At 47.1% G+C, this 16,267-nt stretch overlaps 1 protein-coding gene and 2 non-coding genes across 3 annotated transcripts in view; 1 reads left to right on the forward strand and 2 right to left on the reverse strand.

The window, feature by feature from the left end:
* The window catches only part of PLLP (plasmolipin), a 21,281-nt gene extending 21,023 nt beyond the window's left edge, over nucleotides 1-258 (reverse strand). The window contains exon 1 of the mRNA XM_025044601.1: nucleotides 5-258. Within this exon, the coding sequence (XP_024900369.1) occupies nucleotides 5-87 (83 nt within the window). The 5' untranslated portion in view covers nucleotides 88-258. The remainder of the gene's footprint in view (nucleotides 1-4) is intronic.
* Nucleotides 259-10,470: 10,212 nt separating this feature from the next.
* On the forward strand, nucleotides 10,471-10,553 carry TRNAL-CAG. The gene has a single exon. It is a non-coding gene; the product is annotated as a tRNA-Leu (tRNA).
* A 237-nt stretch (nucleotides 10,554-10,790) lies between these two features.
* Nucleotides 10,791-10,873, reverse strand: TRNAL-CAG. The gene has a single exon. It is a non-coding gene; the product is annotated as a tRNA-Leu (tRNA).
* Nucleotides 10,874-16,267: the final 5,394 nt, after the last annotated feature.

A 16,267-nucleotide genomic window follows, 5' to 3' on the forward strand; every position in this document is an offset into this window, starting at 1 on the left:
GTCCGGGCGCAGCGAGGAGACGGAGGCGCCGGCGCCCTGGGCTGGGCTGCTGGTCCGCGTGCTCACTTTAGACGGGAACTCGGCCATTGCGGCTCCACTCGCCTCCCGAGGTCGCTCAGGCCGCCGTCGCCGCCCCTGTCGCGGTGGGTACCGGCTCCCGCGCCGCTCCTCCCGGGGGGCTCCCGCTCCCGCTCCCGCCGCGGCTCCCGGCGCTCGGCGCGGCGTCCAGGGAGGGAGCCTGGAGCTGCCAGGTGCGGCCGGAACTCCCGCCCCGCCCTCGCTGTGGGACCCGCCCTTTTAACCCTTCGCCCTCCGCCGGCCGGTCAAGCCTCGAAACACACGAAGTCGCGTCCACGTTACAGACCGGGAAACTGAGGCCGCGGTCAATGAGACGGCGGGCCGGGACCAGTCTAGGTAGCTGCGCGTTTCTGTCCCAACGAGAGCCTCCTGCTAGGAATTTACATCGCTGCTCCGCGCCCTCCTAGCCGGTGACTTTACCGGCTCTCTTCTGGTTGTCGCTAGGGCTCTGGGTGCCCACAGACGAGCCCCTGCACCTCTCTTTGCGCTCTCCTTATTAAAGCGAGATCAGCACCCCTGTTTAGCTACTCCTAAGGAGTCCTGGGAGACCAAGCACCCAGGAGGGGAGGATCTGGGCAAACTGTGGGTGCGTGTGACTCAACTGATGTGATTTGCAGGTCTAAACATACCGAGCAGTAACTTAGAAGATCGCTGAGCCTCCGTTTCCTTATCTGTCATATCGATAGGGGTGTGAATGGACCTGGCCTCACAGAAATACCGTGCAGAATAAACGAGGCTCCCGGCATGCAGTGAGCAGGGGAGCAGAGGTGATTTGGACTTATGGTTTCATTGCCCGACCTGTACCCCGAAACACACACACACCTTCAGAATACAAAGGCCTGCACATATCATTTCATTCACCAACCAATGTTTGCCGAGCGCCAGGTTTGTCAGGCCCTATCCCGGGCCCTGAGACTCACAGCTGGGAACGAGGCAGACAAGCCCTTCTTGGATCCCACTTTCTTGTGGGGTGACAAGTAGTAAACTGGGGAGAAAAAAATAACTGCAGATAGCGACAAATGCTGTGGCTAAAATAAACAGGGGGATGTGTCAGAGGCAATTTTCGATAGAGTCATCAAAGAAGACCTCTCAGAGAAGGTGACATTTTTGCAGAGACCTGACTCAGTAGTAGGGGCCGGCCTTGGGAAGAGGTGGAGGAAGAACTTGGTAAGTGCAGAGGCCATGAGGCCGGAAGAAGCTGGACAGTTGAAAGAACAGAAAGAAGACCCGCTATGGCTAGGGCAAAGTGAATGAGGGTGACACGCGGACAGGGACAGGTCGCGAAGGGCTATTTAGACGATTGTATTAATCTCCTGTGGCTGCTGGAACAGATTACCGTGAATTTGGCGGCTTAAAAGAATAGAAATGTATTTTCTCACAGTTCTAGAGGCCAGGAGTCTGAAGTCAGTTTCACTGAGCTAAAATCAACGTGGCCGCTCTCCATCTGGGGCCCTAGGAGATAATCTGTCCATGGCTCTTCCAGCTTCTGGGGGTGCCTGCTGGCATTCCCTGATTTATGACCTCATCACCTCAATCTCTGCTTCTGCGATCACACTGCCTCCTCTTCTGTGTGTATCAGATCTCTCCATGACTCCCTCTTGTCAAGATACTTGTGATTGGGTTAATCCCAATCCACAGAGGTAATCCAAGATAATCTCCCCATATCGCAAACACTAATTTAATCTGCAAAGACCCTTTTTGTTCGTAAAGTAAAATTTACAGTTTCCAGAGATAGGGTCTGATATTTTTGGGGGGTCATTCAGCCTGCTGTATAATGGAGGGGGTTAACATTTTGTTGTAAAGCCTGGAGGGTTTCAAGCAGGATGGCAGCAAGATCTGATTTGAAAACAATCACTGGCTGATGCTGATTTAATCCTTTACTCACTGAACTGGATGTTCAACCACCTCACCCCTACACACCTGAATCCACCCTCCGGTAGGTACTCAGGAAATAAGGAGTATTTCAGAGACCAGCCTCTCCCCTTTCCGTTTGAGCCCATGTGCAGAACGAAGCTCTTGGGTAAACCCTTAATTTTATTATGACACAGTAGACAATAAGGTGATTGTTTCTGAGGCAGATTCTAAAACAGTAGAGTGGTTTTGTTTGGGTTTGGGTTTGGATTTTGTTTTTTGGTTAATCCCACTTTCATTCCTTTCAAATGGCAGCAAGCAAGACTCAATCACTGTATTGTTTTTGACTTTGATGTTTTCTTGGAAACCAACATCGCTCGCCCCCTAGTCATAAACAGCGGGAAGGGACCTGTCCTCAGGCTGAGACCAGCCACCCACACAGAGTCTCCACTGGCGCCAGGGGAGCCCTGGGTTCTCGGGGTGGGGTGGAGGAACAGAGAACCAGCATGAGGAGGCGAAGGCATGCACGGGTGATGGCTGACCCCTTCCCCTCCTCCTGGGATCTGAGCAGGCCATTGCAAAGCAGATCACCTGCAGCCCGTATCTTGCCCCAGTTCTCACTTCTACAAAGGCTCCCTACTCTGGACAAGCCCCTACTGTGTGCTGGGCCCACCCTCCTTGGGGTGAGCATGGCATGCTGGAAGGCAGTGGGGATGTAGGCGTACCTTGGAGGGCCAGAGGTGTGAGCCATCCAAATGGACCCTACCTAACAGAAATTCTGTTTTGGAAATTTCCCCATGACAGCACATTAAGACTGGCCTCATTCTTTTTACATGTCAGGTAGTATTTAATAAAATAGCTATTACATAATTTTTTATTCCTCCCACCATTGGTGGACACTTAAGCGGTTTCCAGTAGTTCCTTATAATCTTATATAAGCATTCTTATTTGCACATCTTTGCACACACATGTGAGACTACAGATCCAGTCTTGCAAGAAGAACCACTAAATTAAAGGGTATTCGCACATTTGTTCTTTTATACATACTGCCAAATTGCTCCAAAAGACTGTGTTAGTTGACATCCCCACTCAATGTCAGTGAGCTTAGCTATTTACCTGCCCTACCGGGTATGTGTGATGATCATTTTTAAAAAGTCTCATTGTTTCCATTTGCATTTTCTAATACTTCACTGGTAGGGCCAAGTTCCTCCTTAAGCTTATTGGCCGTTCATATTTCTTTTTCTGCGAGTTTAAGATTTGAATCATTTGCCCTTGTGTAGTAAAGAATTTAAATTTGCCCAAAGAGAGGTCTGGCTTTTGCCCTCAGCTTCTAGGAGGTACTGTCTAAACCCATGGAATGTCAGGCCTGATAGAAATGTCTTTGTTTAGGGTGGAGCGCGGCCGGTACCAGATAGTCTAGCTGTGATTTAGGGTGGAGTCTGGCTACACCAGATAGACTAACTGTGCGGTTTAGGGTGAGGGAATATGGTATCAGCTGGAAACTGTTTGGACTGTCAGCTGTTTGGACTGTCAGCCATGGCTCCATGATGGAGCCCCAATAAAGACGTTGGACACCAAGGTGGTGAACTTACCTAGCTGGCAATACTCCATGTGTATTGTCACATATCAGCGCTGGGGAACTAATGCATGGAGTTCATGATTCCCTTGGGAGAGGACAGCAGAAGTTCCACGTTTGGAACTTAAAACTCACACTTAAAAAAATTATACAAGTCCATGGTTTTTAGTATATTCACGGTAGTGACCCATCGCCACTAATTCCAGAACATTTCCATCACCCATACGTGCGCTTCCCTTGGCTGATTTCAATCTGTGTCCTTTAGTTGTAAGAAATTGGAACTGTGGGTATCCAGTTTGCAGGACATTCCATGAGTCCTTCCAGCTGCTGAATTATTGAACCTGAAGGTGGTCTGGGGACCGCCCTGAACTCTGCAGCTGTGTCAGAAGTGACAGGGTCTTGTGGTTTACGGTGTTCCCTCTGACATCGCAGCCCTGTCTGGGTTTTTTTTTTTTTAATTTCATGAGCTCCTTTTATGTTTTGGATACTCATCTTTTGCCAATTTTATATGTTGCTATTGTTTTCCTTTGCCTCTCCCACTCTGTGGCATTTTGAGAAATGTGTACAGTCATATCACCACCACCAAAGTTAAAATATGGAACATTTTGGACGACCCCAAATGTTCCACGGTGACCTCCACCCAGGCCCCAAGCAACCATCACTCCGTTTTCTGTCATTGTTGTTTTGCCTTTTCTAGAATGGAATATAAACGGGTCTTACGTTACATTGTTGTGCCATCCTAACCCCTGAACCTGTAGATGTTACCTTTCACAGCTTTTACAGCTTTTTTTTTTACACCTATAGCATCTGGTCTTCCTAGGTGGTCTCCCATCCAAGTACTAACCAGGCCTGACCCTGCTTCGCTTCCAAGATCAGAAGGGATTCGGCTCATTCAGGATAGCACTCCTTTTACAGCAAAAGAGATTTCACAGAGGCGGCTTGTTCAGGACAGCACTCCTTTTACAGCAAAAGAGATTTCACAGAGGTGATTAAGGGTTTTGAGATCAGGAGATTATCCTGGATTATCTGGGTGGGCCCTCAATGTAAGGACAAATGTTCTTATAAGAAGGAATCCGAGGGAGATTTGATAACAGTGGAGGAGAAAGTAGTGTGAGCACAGAAATAGAGACTGCTCCGATTCAGCCAGAAGCCAAGGAATGCCAGCAGCCTTCAGAAGAAAAGGCAAGGAACGAAGTCTCCCTGGAGCCTCCAGAAGCAACCAACCCTGCTGACACTTTGATTTAGCCCCTTAAGGCTCACTTGGGACTCCAAAACTATAATAGAACAAATTTGTGTTGCTTTAAGCCACTAAGTGAGTGATAATTTGTTACAGCAGCAAGAGGAAACTAATACAGTAGTCGTTTGGAAAAGTTCTTTATTGTAACATAAAGCTTTCGAAATTCATCTATGTTGTCGAGCATGCCAGTAGATTGTTTGTTTTTAATTGCTGAATGTATTCCATTATAATGATACTGTACAATTTCTTGATCTGTTTACTAGTTAATGAACATTTAGGTTCTTTTCAGTTTGGGCCCCTAGGAATAAAACTGCTATGAACATTGATATGCAGGGGTTTTTTTGTGCGTGTGTGTGAACAAATGTTTTCATTTCTCTTGGCTAAGTACTTAGGAGTAGAATTGCTGGATCATATGGTAGGTATATCATTAATTTATAAGACATTGCGAAACTGTTTTCTCACGTGGCTGCTCATCACTGGCTTTAGAGATGACTAAACCAAGGCTAGAAAAAGGGCAGTGACTTGCACAGGGTGACACATGGAATTAAAGGCATCAGTAGAACTAGAATCTACATCTGCATCTTTTTATCCCCGGCAGGGATGCTGAGAGGCGACCCTGCCTAAGTATTCCCCACCGAGGCCCAGCCTCCCTGGCTGCTCCTTCCGCTTCCTGCCTCTATTTCCTCATCCAGCCCTGGCCGGAGGTGGATGCCAGAGCAACTTTCCGTCCATTGCAGACCCCGCTGCACTCCCAGAAAGTTGGGCCAGTGATGGAAGAGGCTTGGGGAATGGGGATCATTGACAAGAAACCCTTGAAGATGTTATCTAGTTACAGAAGCCAGTCCCAAAGAGACAAATACTGTATGATTCCACTTATATGAGGTAGCAAGAGTAGTCAGATTCACAGAAACAGAAAGTAGAATGGTGGCTGCTAAGGGATGCTAAGGGAGGAGTGAGGGGTTGAGTGTTTAATGGGAACAGAGTTTCAGCTGGGAGAGATGAAAAAGTTCTGGAGATGAAATGTGGTGGCACAGAATCGTCCACTTAAAAGTGGTAAATTTTATGTTATATGTATTTTATCACAATTAAAGAAAAAACATTAAACATTTTTTTTAGTTAAAAAATATTTGTAAGTGCATGAATGGTAGGTATATAGATGGGAAAAGCAAGGTAATAAATGCCTAAAGTTTGTGAAACATAGTGATCCAGTCTGACTCCTTCCTCTCACCGCTGGGACATCTGTCCATCTCAGGGAGGGGGAGGAGTCAGCTCAAGTTACACAGTGAGTCAGTGTGACCAGGGCCAGGTGGCTCTTCTTGTCACTGAGCATCCCCCTTGGGGGGTATCCAAGGTATAGGTTGGAACTGGGTGCGCCAGACGATCACAGAACCAACAGCTTTGAGGGGCTCTATTAATTCTAGGCAAACACTCATTCTATGCACTGCCGCCACGGCTAAACTTCCTGGGGTAGGGAGAAGATATGAGGCCTTCAGGGTGGAGGTACCATTCAAGCAGAGCCTTGAAAGGAGCAATTTGAGAAGGAGGTATGCCAGGTGGATGATACAAGAGCAAAGGGCAGGCATCGGGATGCTGAGTAGCATGGGCTGACGGCCTCTGTGATGTCTCTTTGTTGAGAGATGCAGCCAGGACATAGGTGGCGGGGGCGAGGTGCTAGCATGGACCTGCCAGCCTCTGGGCCAGTTACTTATTGGCCCAGAATGAGGCACAATCAGGCTTGAGGTTTGGTTATTTTCTCTGCTCGGCTCCTCCTGTCTCTTGGAACTGGGACTAAAGTTGGGGTGGGAGCTCCAAAGAGAGGACATTAGAATTAACTACTTATTCAGGGCTCCATGGCTCAAATTCCCGAGAGATGTGGTCAGGCCACTCTCCCCACCTGCACGAGGAGGTCTGGGGTGGCATTTCCAGGACTTCCTGCTCCTGGCCTGGCTGCTATTCTGTTGTCTCATTCATTCATTATTCAGCCTGCACTCATTTAGCTCCTTCTCCACATTTTCGTGTCCTAGATCCTGGGGATTTTGTCGGCAAACAAGACTCCCAAACTTTGGCCATTTAGAAGCTCAATTTGGGGGGCAGGGAAGGGACATACACCTAGAAAGGCCTTTCCAACCCCAGTGCTTTGAGGGGTCAGCCCAGGAACTTGTGGGAACACAGAGGAAGCCAGAAACCTGGTTCAGGAAAAGAAGCATCAGGGAAGGCTTCCCAGAGGAGGTGACATAGGAGGAAGCAACAGGAAAGGAAGGAGCTCTGAAGGAGCTTCTTCAGCCTCCCTTCCAATCCAGCTCCAGCCACAGGGGCGTCAACACTGTTCCTCTCCCTGCCCTGGCTCAGAGCCCTGCCACTGGGAGCTGCCTCCGCTTCCATTCTCCCCTGACCCTTCCAAACTGTATCCAGAGTCCCAAACCCTTCCTGTGACTCACCTCTTAGGGACTCCAGGGCTCACCAACTCCATCAATTCCCATGTGATCCGGCAATTCCACTTTTGGATATACATGCAAGACAGTTGAAAGCAGAATCTCAAAGAGATATTTGCGCACCCACGTTCACAGCAGCATTATTCACACCAGTTAAAATATAGAAGCACCCCAAGTGTCTATCGGTAGATGAACAGATAAGGAAAATGTACTATATACATGCAACAGAATATTATTCAGCCTTAAAAAAGGAAAGAAATTTTGACACATGCTACAGCATGGGTGAACCCTGAAGGCATTATCTGAAGTGAAATCATTTGCCATAAAAGGACAAATATCATATGATTCCACTTATATGAGATACTTAGAGGTACTTTTTGATTAAAAAAAAATCAAATTTATAAAGGTAGAAAGTGAAATGGTGGTAGCCAGGGGTTGAAGGAAGAAGGGGATGGGGAGTTATTGTTTAATAAATTTCAGTTTTGCAAGATGAGAATTGATGAGGGTGGTTGGTGATGATGACTTTACAACAATATGAATGGCCTTAAACCACTGAACTGTACGTAAAAATGCTTAAGATGGTACAATTTATGTTATGTTTATTTTAATACTAAAAAATGTTTTAGTAAAAAATGTAAAAAACAGATTCAAAGGTGTGTACATATATGTATATGGAAGTGTGTGTAAATATGTGTATATATCACACATATCTGGAATGCCCAAGTGAATTTGCCACTAGATGCAAAACTGGCCTCTATCACAGAGTGGAATCAATTGCATCTTACCAGACAATATTTATTTGCATTCTTAAGACTTGAATTTCAAACAATTTTAAATAATGTTTTCTTAACACAATATATGAAAAATATTGTCATTTAAACATGTAATCAATATAAAAAATTAATGAAATGTTTTATTTTTTGTGTTAAGGTCTTCAAAATCCCACATGTATTTTACACTTATGCTACATCTCAATTCTGACCAGCCACATTTCAAGCACTCTGTAGACACGTATGGTTAGTGGCTACTGTATTAGATAGCACAGCTGTAGGCAACACCTAATATTACATTGAAAGAATATCCAGGAATCTTTTTGCCTTTTTCAAAGTCTCTCCCAATTTTTCCTAACAGTTTTTTAATTAAAAAAAAAAAATTACCCAAGTAATCCATGTTCATTTTACAAATGTCAAATGCAGGTAACCTAAGGAAAAATAAATCACAATAAAGGCCACCACCCAGAGATAATCCCAGCTGCTGGTGTTTCTATAGTGTCTGAGACTTTAATACACACATTTTAGCATATGTATCATAAATAAATAATTTTATTTCTATTTATTTATACAATAAATCATATAAACAATAGTTATATATTTTAAAACATGTTTTGATAATATATAACTATGAAATTGTATTATTTTAAAGAATTTTTAAAATTTTACAATAGTTTTAGATTTACAGAATTATTGCAGAGTACAGAATTCGCTTATATCCCATACCCTATTTTTCCTCTGTTATTAACACCTTACCTTAGTATGTTATGTTTGTCACAATTTATGAGCCAATATCGATGCATTATTATTAAAGTCCATACTTTATTCAGATTTCTTCAGTTTTTCTGTTCTAGGATCCCATCCAGGATGGCACATAACATTTACTAGTGATGTCTCTCTTTAGGCTTGGCTGTGACAGCTTCTCAGACTTTCCATAATTTTGATGACCTTGATAGCTTTGAGGAACACGGGTCAGATATTTTGTAGAATGTTCCTCAGCTGGGATTTGTCTAATGTTTTTCTCATGATCAGACTCAGAGTAATGTGTTTTTGGGAGGAAGACCGCAGAGATCAAGTGCCATTCAAGAGCGCATCATGTCAAGAGTACATACTATCGATCTGACTTATTGCTATTGATGTTGACCTTGATTATCAGGTAAAATTGTATTTACGTTTGGTTGGATAATATGTGTACATAACATAAAAATTTAAACGAAGAAATTAAATAGTCTCCCTGTGGCCCTGCCTCATCCTCTCTCAAACACACACAGGTTGCCTCACCAAAGATAACCATGTCTAATTCCTGGGCGGTGAATGTTACTTTATATGGTTAAAAGGAATTTTGCAGATATGGCTAAATTAAGGATTTTGAAATGGGGAGATTATTCTGGATATCAGGATGGGTCCAGTGTAATCCCAAGGATCTTCATAAGAGGTAAGACAGGAGGGTCAGAATTAGAAAAGGCCATGTAAAGACAGAAGCCAAAGTTGGAGTGATGTGGGGGTAGGAGCCAAGGAATGTGGGTGGTCTCTAGAAGCTGGAAAAGGGAAGGAAATGGAGCTCCCTTAGAGCTTCCAGAAAGAATCCTGCCTTCAGAACTGCGAGATAAAGAAATGGTGTGGTTTTAAGCCACTAAGTTAGGGGTAACTTGTTACAACAGCAATAAGAAACGAATGCAACGACTCCGGAATCCCCTCATCAGATTTTCCACCAAGTGACTGTCAAGCCTTGTCTTGAATGCCTCTAGTGATGGGGATATCACTATCTCCACAGGCACCTTGTTTCCTTTTCAGCATCTCTTCCTTCTATAGAAAACTTCCCCTGTAACTACCCACCACTGCACGTTCATCTTCAGTCCCAGGTCTTGGAGCAACAAGGACAGATAGACACACTCCCAATTCCTTGTGCATGTCACAAGGAATTGTCTCCTCTCCAAGCCTCCAACTTTTCCCTAGTTCGGTTTACTAACAAGGTATAAAAGCCAACTTTCTCTGGATGAGGCTCCAGCTAAACACTTGTGGAACGGGATCCCACTGCCCGCCTGTGGCTTCCCAACCTGAGGAGGCCATGGCGAAGCCCATCAGAGAGCACCCCGTCCTCCAAAAACAATCATCTAACTCCCTTCCCCTTTCCCCCAGGGGCCCAACAGTAGTTTCCATCCTTTCTACGAATAGTATTAGTCGTTAAAAATAATATCGAAACTTCAGGTTCCGAGCCTTGGCAAGTGGCTGGAATTTAATTATGTAGTTTCGTTTCCATTGTATTTATTTTTATGGTTATTCTCTACTGATGGCAAGGGAATGATTTTCCTTTTCTGCTCAGGCTACAGTTTCCATTTAAAACATATATATAAGTAGTAAAAAGACTGAACCGGTTAAAAAATAACGCTAAGTCTTAGCGGCACCGGTAGATCTTAGATGTAGACGGTAGGGTTTATGTAGTTGTATATAGAAAACTGCTGATTCTCGAACCGCAGCGCATTGTTTTAGAAACTACATAAGACCCCATAAAATCTGCTCCAGCAGGTCAGGATGGCCGAGCGGTCTAAGGCGCTGCGTTCAGGTCGCAGTCTCCCCTGGAGGCGTGGGTTCGAATCCCACTCCTGACAGTAGATTTCCTTTTGCGTTTTTTTCCCCTCTCCAGGGCCTTCTGAGGAAAGGGCGTAAGTTGCACTAAGGTTGTGCCGTACAGAGCGGGACTTCCCTTTTAGAGTCCAAAGTTAAAAATTTCATTAGGAAAACAACTGTGAAGGAGAAAATACTTATTTTATAGAAAGATCAGAAGACTGCTATCCAAAGGTACAAAACAACTAGTTAACCTGAAGCTTATTGGAGGAAAAGAAGCTTGTCAGGAGTGGGATTCGAACCCACGCCTCCAGGGGAGACTGCGACCTGAACGCAGCGCCTTAGACCGCTCGGCCATCCTGACTACTTACAGAAGAGGTCGCAAGCAATCTTCTTCAGCAAATCTACACTGTGCGCATGCGTAACGAAAAGCATGGGCCTGGGCTTTGTTCTCTCCCGGCGTGGGGAGAAGCTGGGTGTTTGTGCTGGTTTAAGGGGCGGGTCGAGATGGGACCAGGAGAGGAGCCAGGCGCCTAGGAGACAGTAGAGGGCGCGAGCAGCGTGTTAGAAAATCTGAAAGGCGGAGGAAGACTGCTTCGCCGTTCATGCATTCGTGCCTCTGACGTGCATTCATTCTGCACGCATTTACTATGCACATCGGCTTTGAATCTTGCATATCTTCAAGCAGCCTTGCATTTCTGCTCACATTCCTTCGTGCGTTTTCTGCACTAAACAATCAATCCCGCACATCCACACTGATTTACAAATGTTTGCTGGCGCCGGAATTAGGTGAAGCTCGGATATCGCAAGGTGTATGGCACGAGTATCGAGTTCTCCTTCGGAACATTTGTCAAAACTGCAACTTCACGTTGTATGTGTTGAACTCAGGTTCGGGGTCAGACCGCGCGCGTCCTGCAGCGGCACAGCTGGATCCTCCAAATTCCTGACCGAGTCCCCAGTGCCCAAACCGTGCGCGGCACATAGTAGGCGCTCAGATGATGTTCGTGATTGATCCCTCCCTCGCCTCCTTCCTGCATTCTGTCATTTCGTGACTCAAGTCTCCTCCCCCGCCCCCGAGCCCGACCCCCGCACCACCTTGTGCTCCCTCCTTCCTAACCCCAGACTCACCCACGCGCAGGCTCTGTCCTGGGACCAGAAGAGCTACGGGCCGCGAAGGCGTCTTTCTCCCCGGGATTTCCAGGAGGGGTAAGGGCACCCACACCCTCCCAGGATCTCATGCGCCCCCGTCCCCAGGCTCCCCGAGGCCCTGAAGATATAACTCCTAAAGAAAGGCAGGCAGGACGGGGAAACAGGACACGAGGTTCTGGCGTGGCTGGGCCACTGAGTTGCTGCTGCGTGACATGGGTAGGCGCTAATCCCCACTTTGCACAGAGCGTCTGAAAGAGAGGACCTGAAAGTCGCCCCAGCCGATCCTGAAGTCCAGGGGACAGACCCAGAAGATGTGAGTAGTGGAGTCATATTTACGCCTCAGTGCCCTCTGGCTCACCTGAAACGGTACCAGAGCAGCCTCAGCCAGAGAACGCGCCCTAGCACCCGGATTCAGGGCCCCCTGGACCCCTCAGGGCTGGGGATGTCAAGGGCGGTGCAGGCCCTGGGGTGGGTAGAGGTCCTGGTTATTTGACAGGTGATGAGCCCTCCTCAATTTTCCTGTTTTCCTCGCCCCAAGTGCCCCCAACCCACCTGCTGCCTGCATTTCTTTCTTTAGGCTCAACCATGATGTCTTTTGTGTCCTCTCCCAAAATACAAATTGCCCTGGGCATTGGGAAGGGCCTAGACATTTCCTGAACACTTGCCGTGTACCAGACACTCTTCTAGATGCCTGGTACACAACAAGTTCTGCCCTCAAGAAGCAGCTTCGGGTGAAAGGAGAAAGAGTAGAAATAGCTGAATAAATGAGTTCAGGTCCTGGTAAGTGCAAGAAAGAGGATGTGTCTGGAAACTTGTAAGAGACTTTGAAATAGGCCCCCGAAGATAACTGGTGTCCCGGCTCTGTGACTCTAGGGGCCTGCACCTTTCATGACTCCTACATACTGATGACTCGCGTCCATAGAAAGGCGAGTGGATTTTGTTGGGGTAGACTGCAATTAATTATTGTCTTGTGGATATTATTTTTATATTGGTTTTTAAATTCATTCAATCATTTCTAATTGCCAATATACGTGTCTTTGAATTCTCTTTTAAACCAGTTGTAATATCTTACTGGTTCTCCCATAAAATGAAATCTTGGACTTGTGTTCATTTTATACTTATATGAGAATCATGATTTTACCTTTAAAAACAGTATCCTTTAACAGTGATTGAATGGCTAAGGGACTCTCATAGGAAGAGTGGTCAGGGAGGACCTCTCTGAGGAGGTGACGCTGAGATGAAAAGGGGGAGATGAACAAAATCAAAATGAGGAATGGTGGCATTCCAGGTGGGAAGCACAGCCAGTGCAGATGTCCTGAGGCAGGGAGGAGCATGGTCTATTGGAAGGTCAGGAAGGTCAGTGGGGCAGGAGTAAGCAGGGGAGGAGGCAGAGTCCTTATCACACAGGGCCCGGATGCCAGGGAAAGGAGTTTGGATTTCTTCTGTGTGTGATGGAGTCACTGTAGTGTTTTAAGCAGAGGAATGACATGATCCAGTTGGCCTTTCGGAATGATTCCTTCGGCTGTACCTGTGTGGAGGATGGATGTGAGAGGCCAAGAGAAAAACGGAGTCCAGAGAGAAGGCCATGGCAACGGAGGATGAGAGATGACGGCGGCTGGACCAGGGAAGCGGAGATTGCAAAAGGTGGTCAAATTCAAGATTCAAGATGTGTTTTGGGACATAAAAAGGACAAGCTCTGCGGGCTGGCCAGGGTTTGGGTGTGGAGGGTGGTGATTGGCAGACAGGGGATGCAACAGAAAGTCACCAAGATCACAGAGGGGCCAGGTTGCCAGATGCTCACAACTTCCCTTTGAGCCAGTGCTTCAGACAGGTGCTGCTAGCCTCGGCTCCTGCCCCATACTGCAGACCAGGGAGCTAAGGCTAAGAAAGGCTGAGCAACTTGCCAAGGTCCTCTCTGGGGAAGAAGCCCAGTGCTCTCTGCCTCTGGAACCCTCCCCTCATGCCTTATACCACCGACCTTTCTGAGTGTGCATCATCCGAGAGATGAGAAAAGAGAGGCAGGGCAGAGCCGAAGCCCAGGCCAGCCCGGCTCTGCTTGCTGCCCTGCTGGCCCGTCTTGGAGAAAATGCTTATTTGATGGGGGTCAGTGCTGGGACCCCACTCGGCCCTGTCTCCTGGGTTTGAATGGATGGTCGGCTGTTCTCATCCAATACCTTTCAGGCCAGACTCCTAGCATGAAAGAAGTCTTTCAGGATCCCGTTCTAGCTCCAGGCTTTCAAGGCCAAAAATGGGCAGGAAGAAGGCCACTCCTCCTGTTTATCCCATTTTCTCCTTATCAGCAGCCTGGACACCAGCAATGGATCCCCAAGAGACAGGTCTCTCCCATTCCCCACTCTGGACATTTGTCCTGCTTGGGAGGAAAGTACCCTGAGCTCATTGTGGAAAGTCTACCAGCAGCTGGGGAAATCCCGGTCCCGCTTTTCTGGTGCTCGGCCCTGAAGAAGTCAGATGGTACAGATGAAGTCAGACGGCTGAGTGGGGACCTGCTGCTCAGCCAGCCAAGAGGCCTCAGAGGAAGAACCCTAGCATCACTGCGACTTTGGCACATATCACCACTTCTGCCTGGGAAAAGTGTGGCAGGATGCTGAGTTTTAGTGAACGCCTTCTTTACGTCCATTATCCCACTTAATATTCGAAATAGCACCACCACACAGGGTATCATTGCCCTCATTTTACAGATGAAGAAAACGAGGGTCAGAGAGGCCAAGTAACTTACCCAGAGTCACTCAGCTGATCAGTGGAGCCTGATTTTTCTGGTTCAATATCCCTTTTTGAGAACTACTAGAACTGTGATAGGTGCTTTTTTTTATATTATCTCCTTAAAAAAAAATAAATAAATAAAAAAAATAAAAAGCCATGATGGCTTGCCAACTTTGGCAGGCCAGCTTTTGAAATGGTATTTTTAGTCCTGTTTTTATTATTACAGGAGACTTAAAAGGCAGGATAGGCTTTTCCCAGCAAGCCAGTCCAAGAAGCGTGGCCAAGTTTTTGTGGTTCAGGTTCTGGTTTCCTTAGTCATCATGTGCCAGCAATAAGTGCCTGCCAAGGCTCCGGTTTGGGCATCTCGGCCCACTGAGGGAGGAGGCCAGGAGTGAAGTGGATGAAGAAAGCATGAATCTCTGATGGGATGGGATGGATGGGAACTGCTCAGTCCCTCTGGAGCCAGAACCAAAGACCCCCAAATCTACCCTTGGCACAGAGAGAGATGGGCAGCCCAGTTTCCCGATTTTGAATGGATCTCGTGGACAGGGGTGACCATAATGGACAGAAGACCAGGTGCTCACTTTTGAGTCCTCTGGGTTGCTTATTGTGCCCCCTCCTCCAAAGCCTGTGGTCACCCTAGAAAGAGAACCCCAGGAGTGGGAGAGACTGTAACTTTCCACTCTGATAAATAAGAGACACAGAGCCAGTTTTTAACTTGAGGCAGCAGGGCTGAGTGTGTAAATGTGTGGATTCTGGAACCATCTCAGTTCAAATCCTGCTTCTGCCATTTGCTAGCTCTGTGACCATAGAGGAGTGACTTAACCTCTCTGTTCCTCAGTTTTCCTGTCTGTAAAATAGATTTAGGAATACTATCTGCCTAAAGGGTTGTTGTAAAGATTACAGAGTTCATACATGCTGAACATTTAGAGTGCGTGGAACAGAATAAATGCTTTACGTGTTAGCCCAGAGAAATAAAGCCAAGGACCGTTTCTTGTACCTGGTGAATATTATGGAGCGAGTTCTCACCTGCCAAACTGGCTTTGCAGAAAACGTCTACAGCGCCATCCCCACATCCACAGCAGATCCTGACTACCCCGTTTGAGCCAGCCTTGCTCACCTGTCTGACCTCAGCTCCACCTCCAGCCCCGTCCCACCTCCAGCCCCCTGCCCCATCCTCCTGTTCCTCCAAGACAGAAAGCATATTCTCTCCTCAGGGCCTTTGCATTTGCTCTTTCCTCTGTGTGGAGCCATCTTCCCTCCGCTAATGCAAGGCTAGCTCTGTCCATCATTCCTTCATCAGCTCAAATGTCTCCTCCTCAGCTCCCTGGCTAAAGTGGCCCCCCATCCCATCTCCAACTCACCTTCTACTTGGCTGCCTTCTTACAGGTGTAAAGCGTGCTCATTTGCTGATCATGTTTCTCTCCCACTAGGATCTGTGCTCTGTGAAGACAGGGACCTTGGCCACCTTGGCCACCAGGTATTCTCAGCAGGTAGCACAGTGCTTGTCACACATCGCAGGAGCTTGATAAATAAGTATTGGATGCATGGATAAACGGACAAATCAATGGATGGTTGAATGGCGGCTGGATGAATGGATGGATAGACAGATGGATGAGTAAATTCCTTGGGTTCTTCAAGCCAGTTTTCTGTCCCTCTCAGGTGGAGCTCAGGAAGCCTCCCCAGGTGAGGTCACCCATGCCCCCTTGCCTTCCCCTGGAGCCTCTATCTCTGACCCACACGCCCAGCCCTCCTCAGGGGCTCATCGCTTTTACACACACCTGAGCTTCTGGCACCTCCAGAACCTCTCGCAGGCCCCATCAGCTCTGCCTCTTTCGGCTTTAAGGGTTTTGTGTTCTGCTTAGGCCCCACCAACCCAGGGTTCTCT

This window comes from Pteropus alecto, unplaced genomic scaffold (assembly GCF_000325575.1).
Source record: "Pteropus alecto unplaced genomic scaffold, ASM32557v1 scaffold123, whole genome shotgun sequence".
Classification (NCBI taxonomy): domain Eukaryota; kingdom Metazoa; phylum Chordata; class Mammalia; order Chiroptera; family Pteropodidae; genus Pteropus; species Pteropus alecto.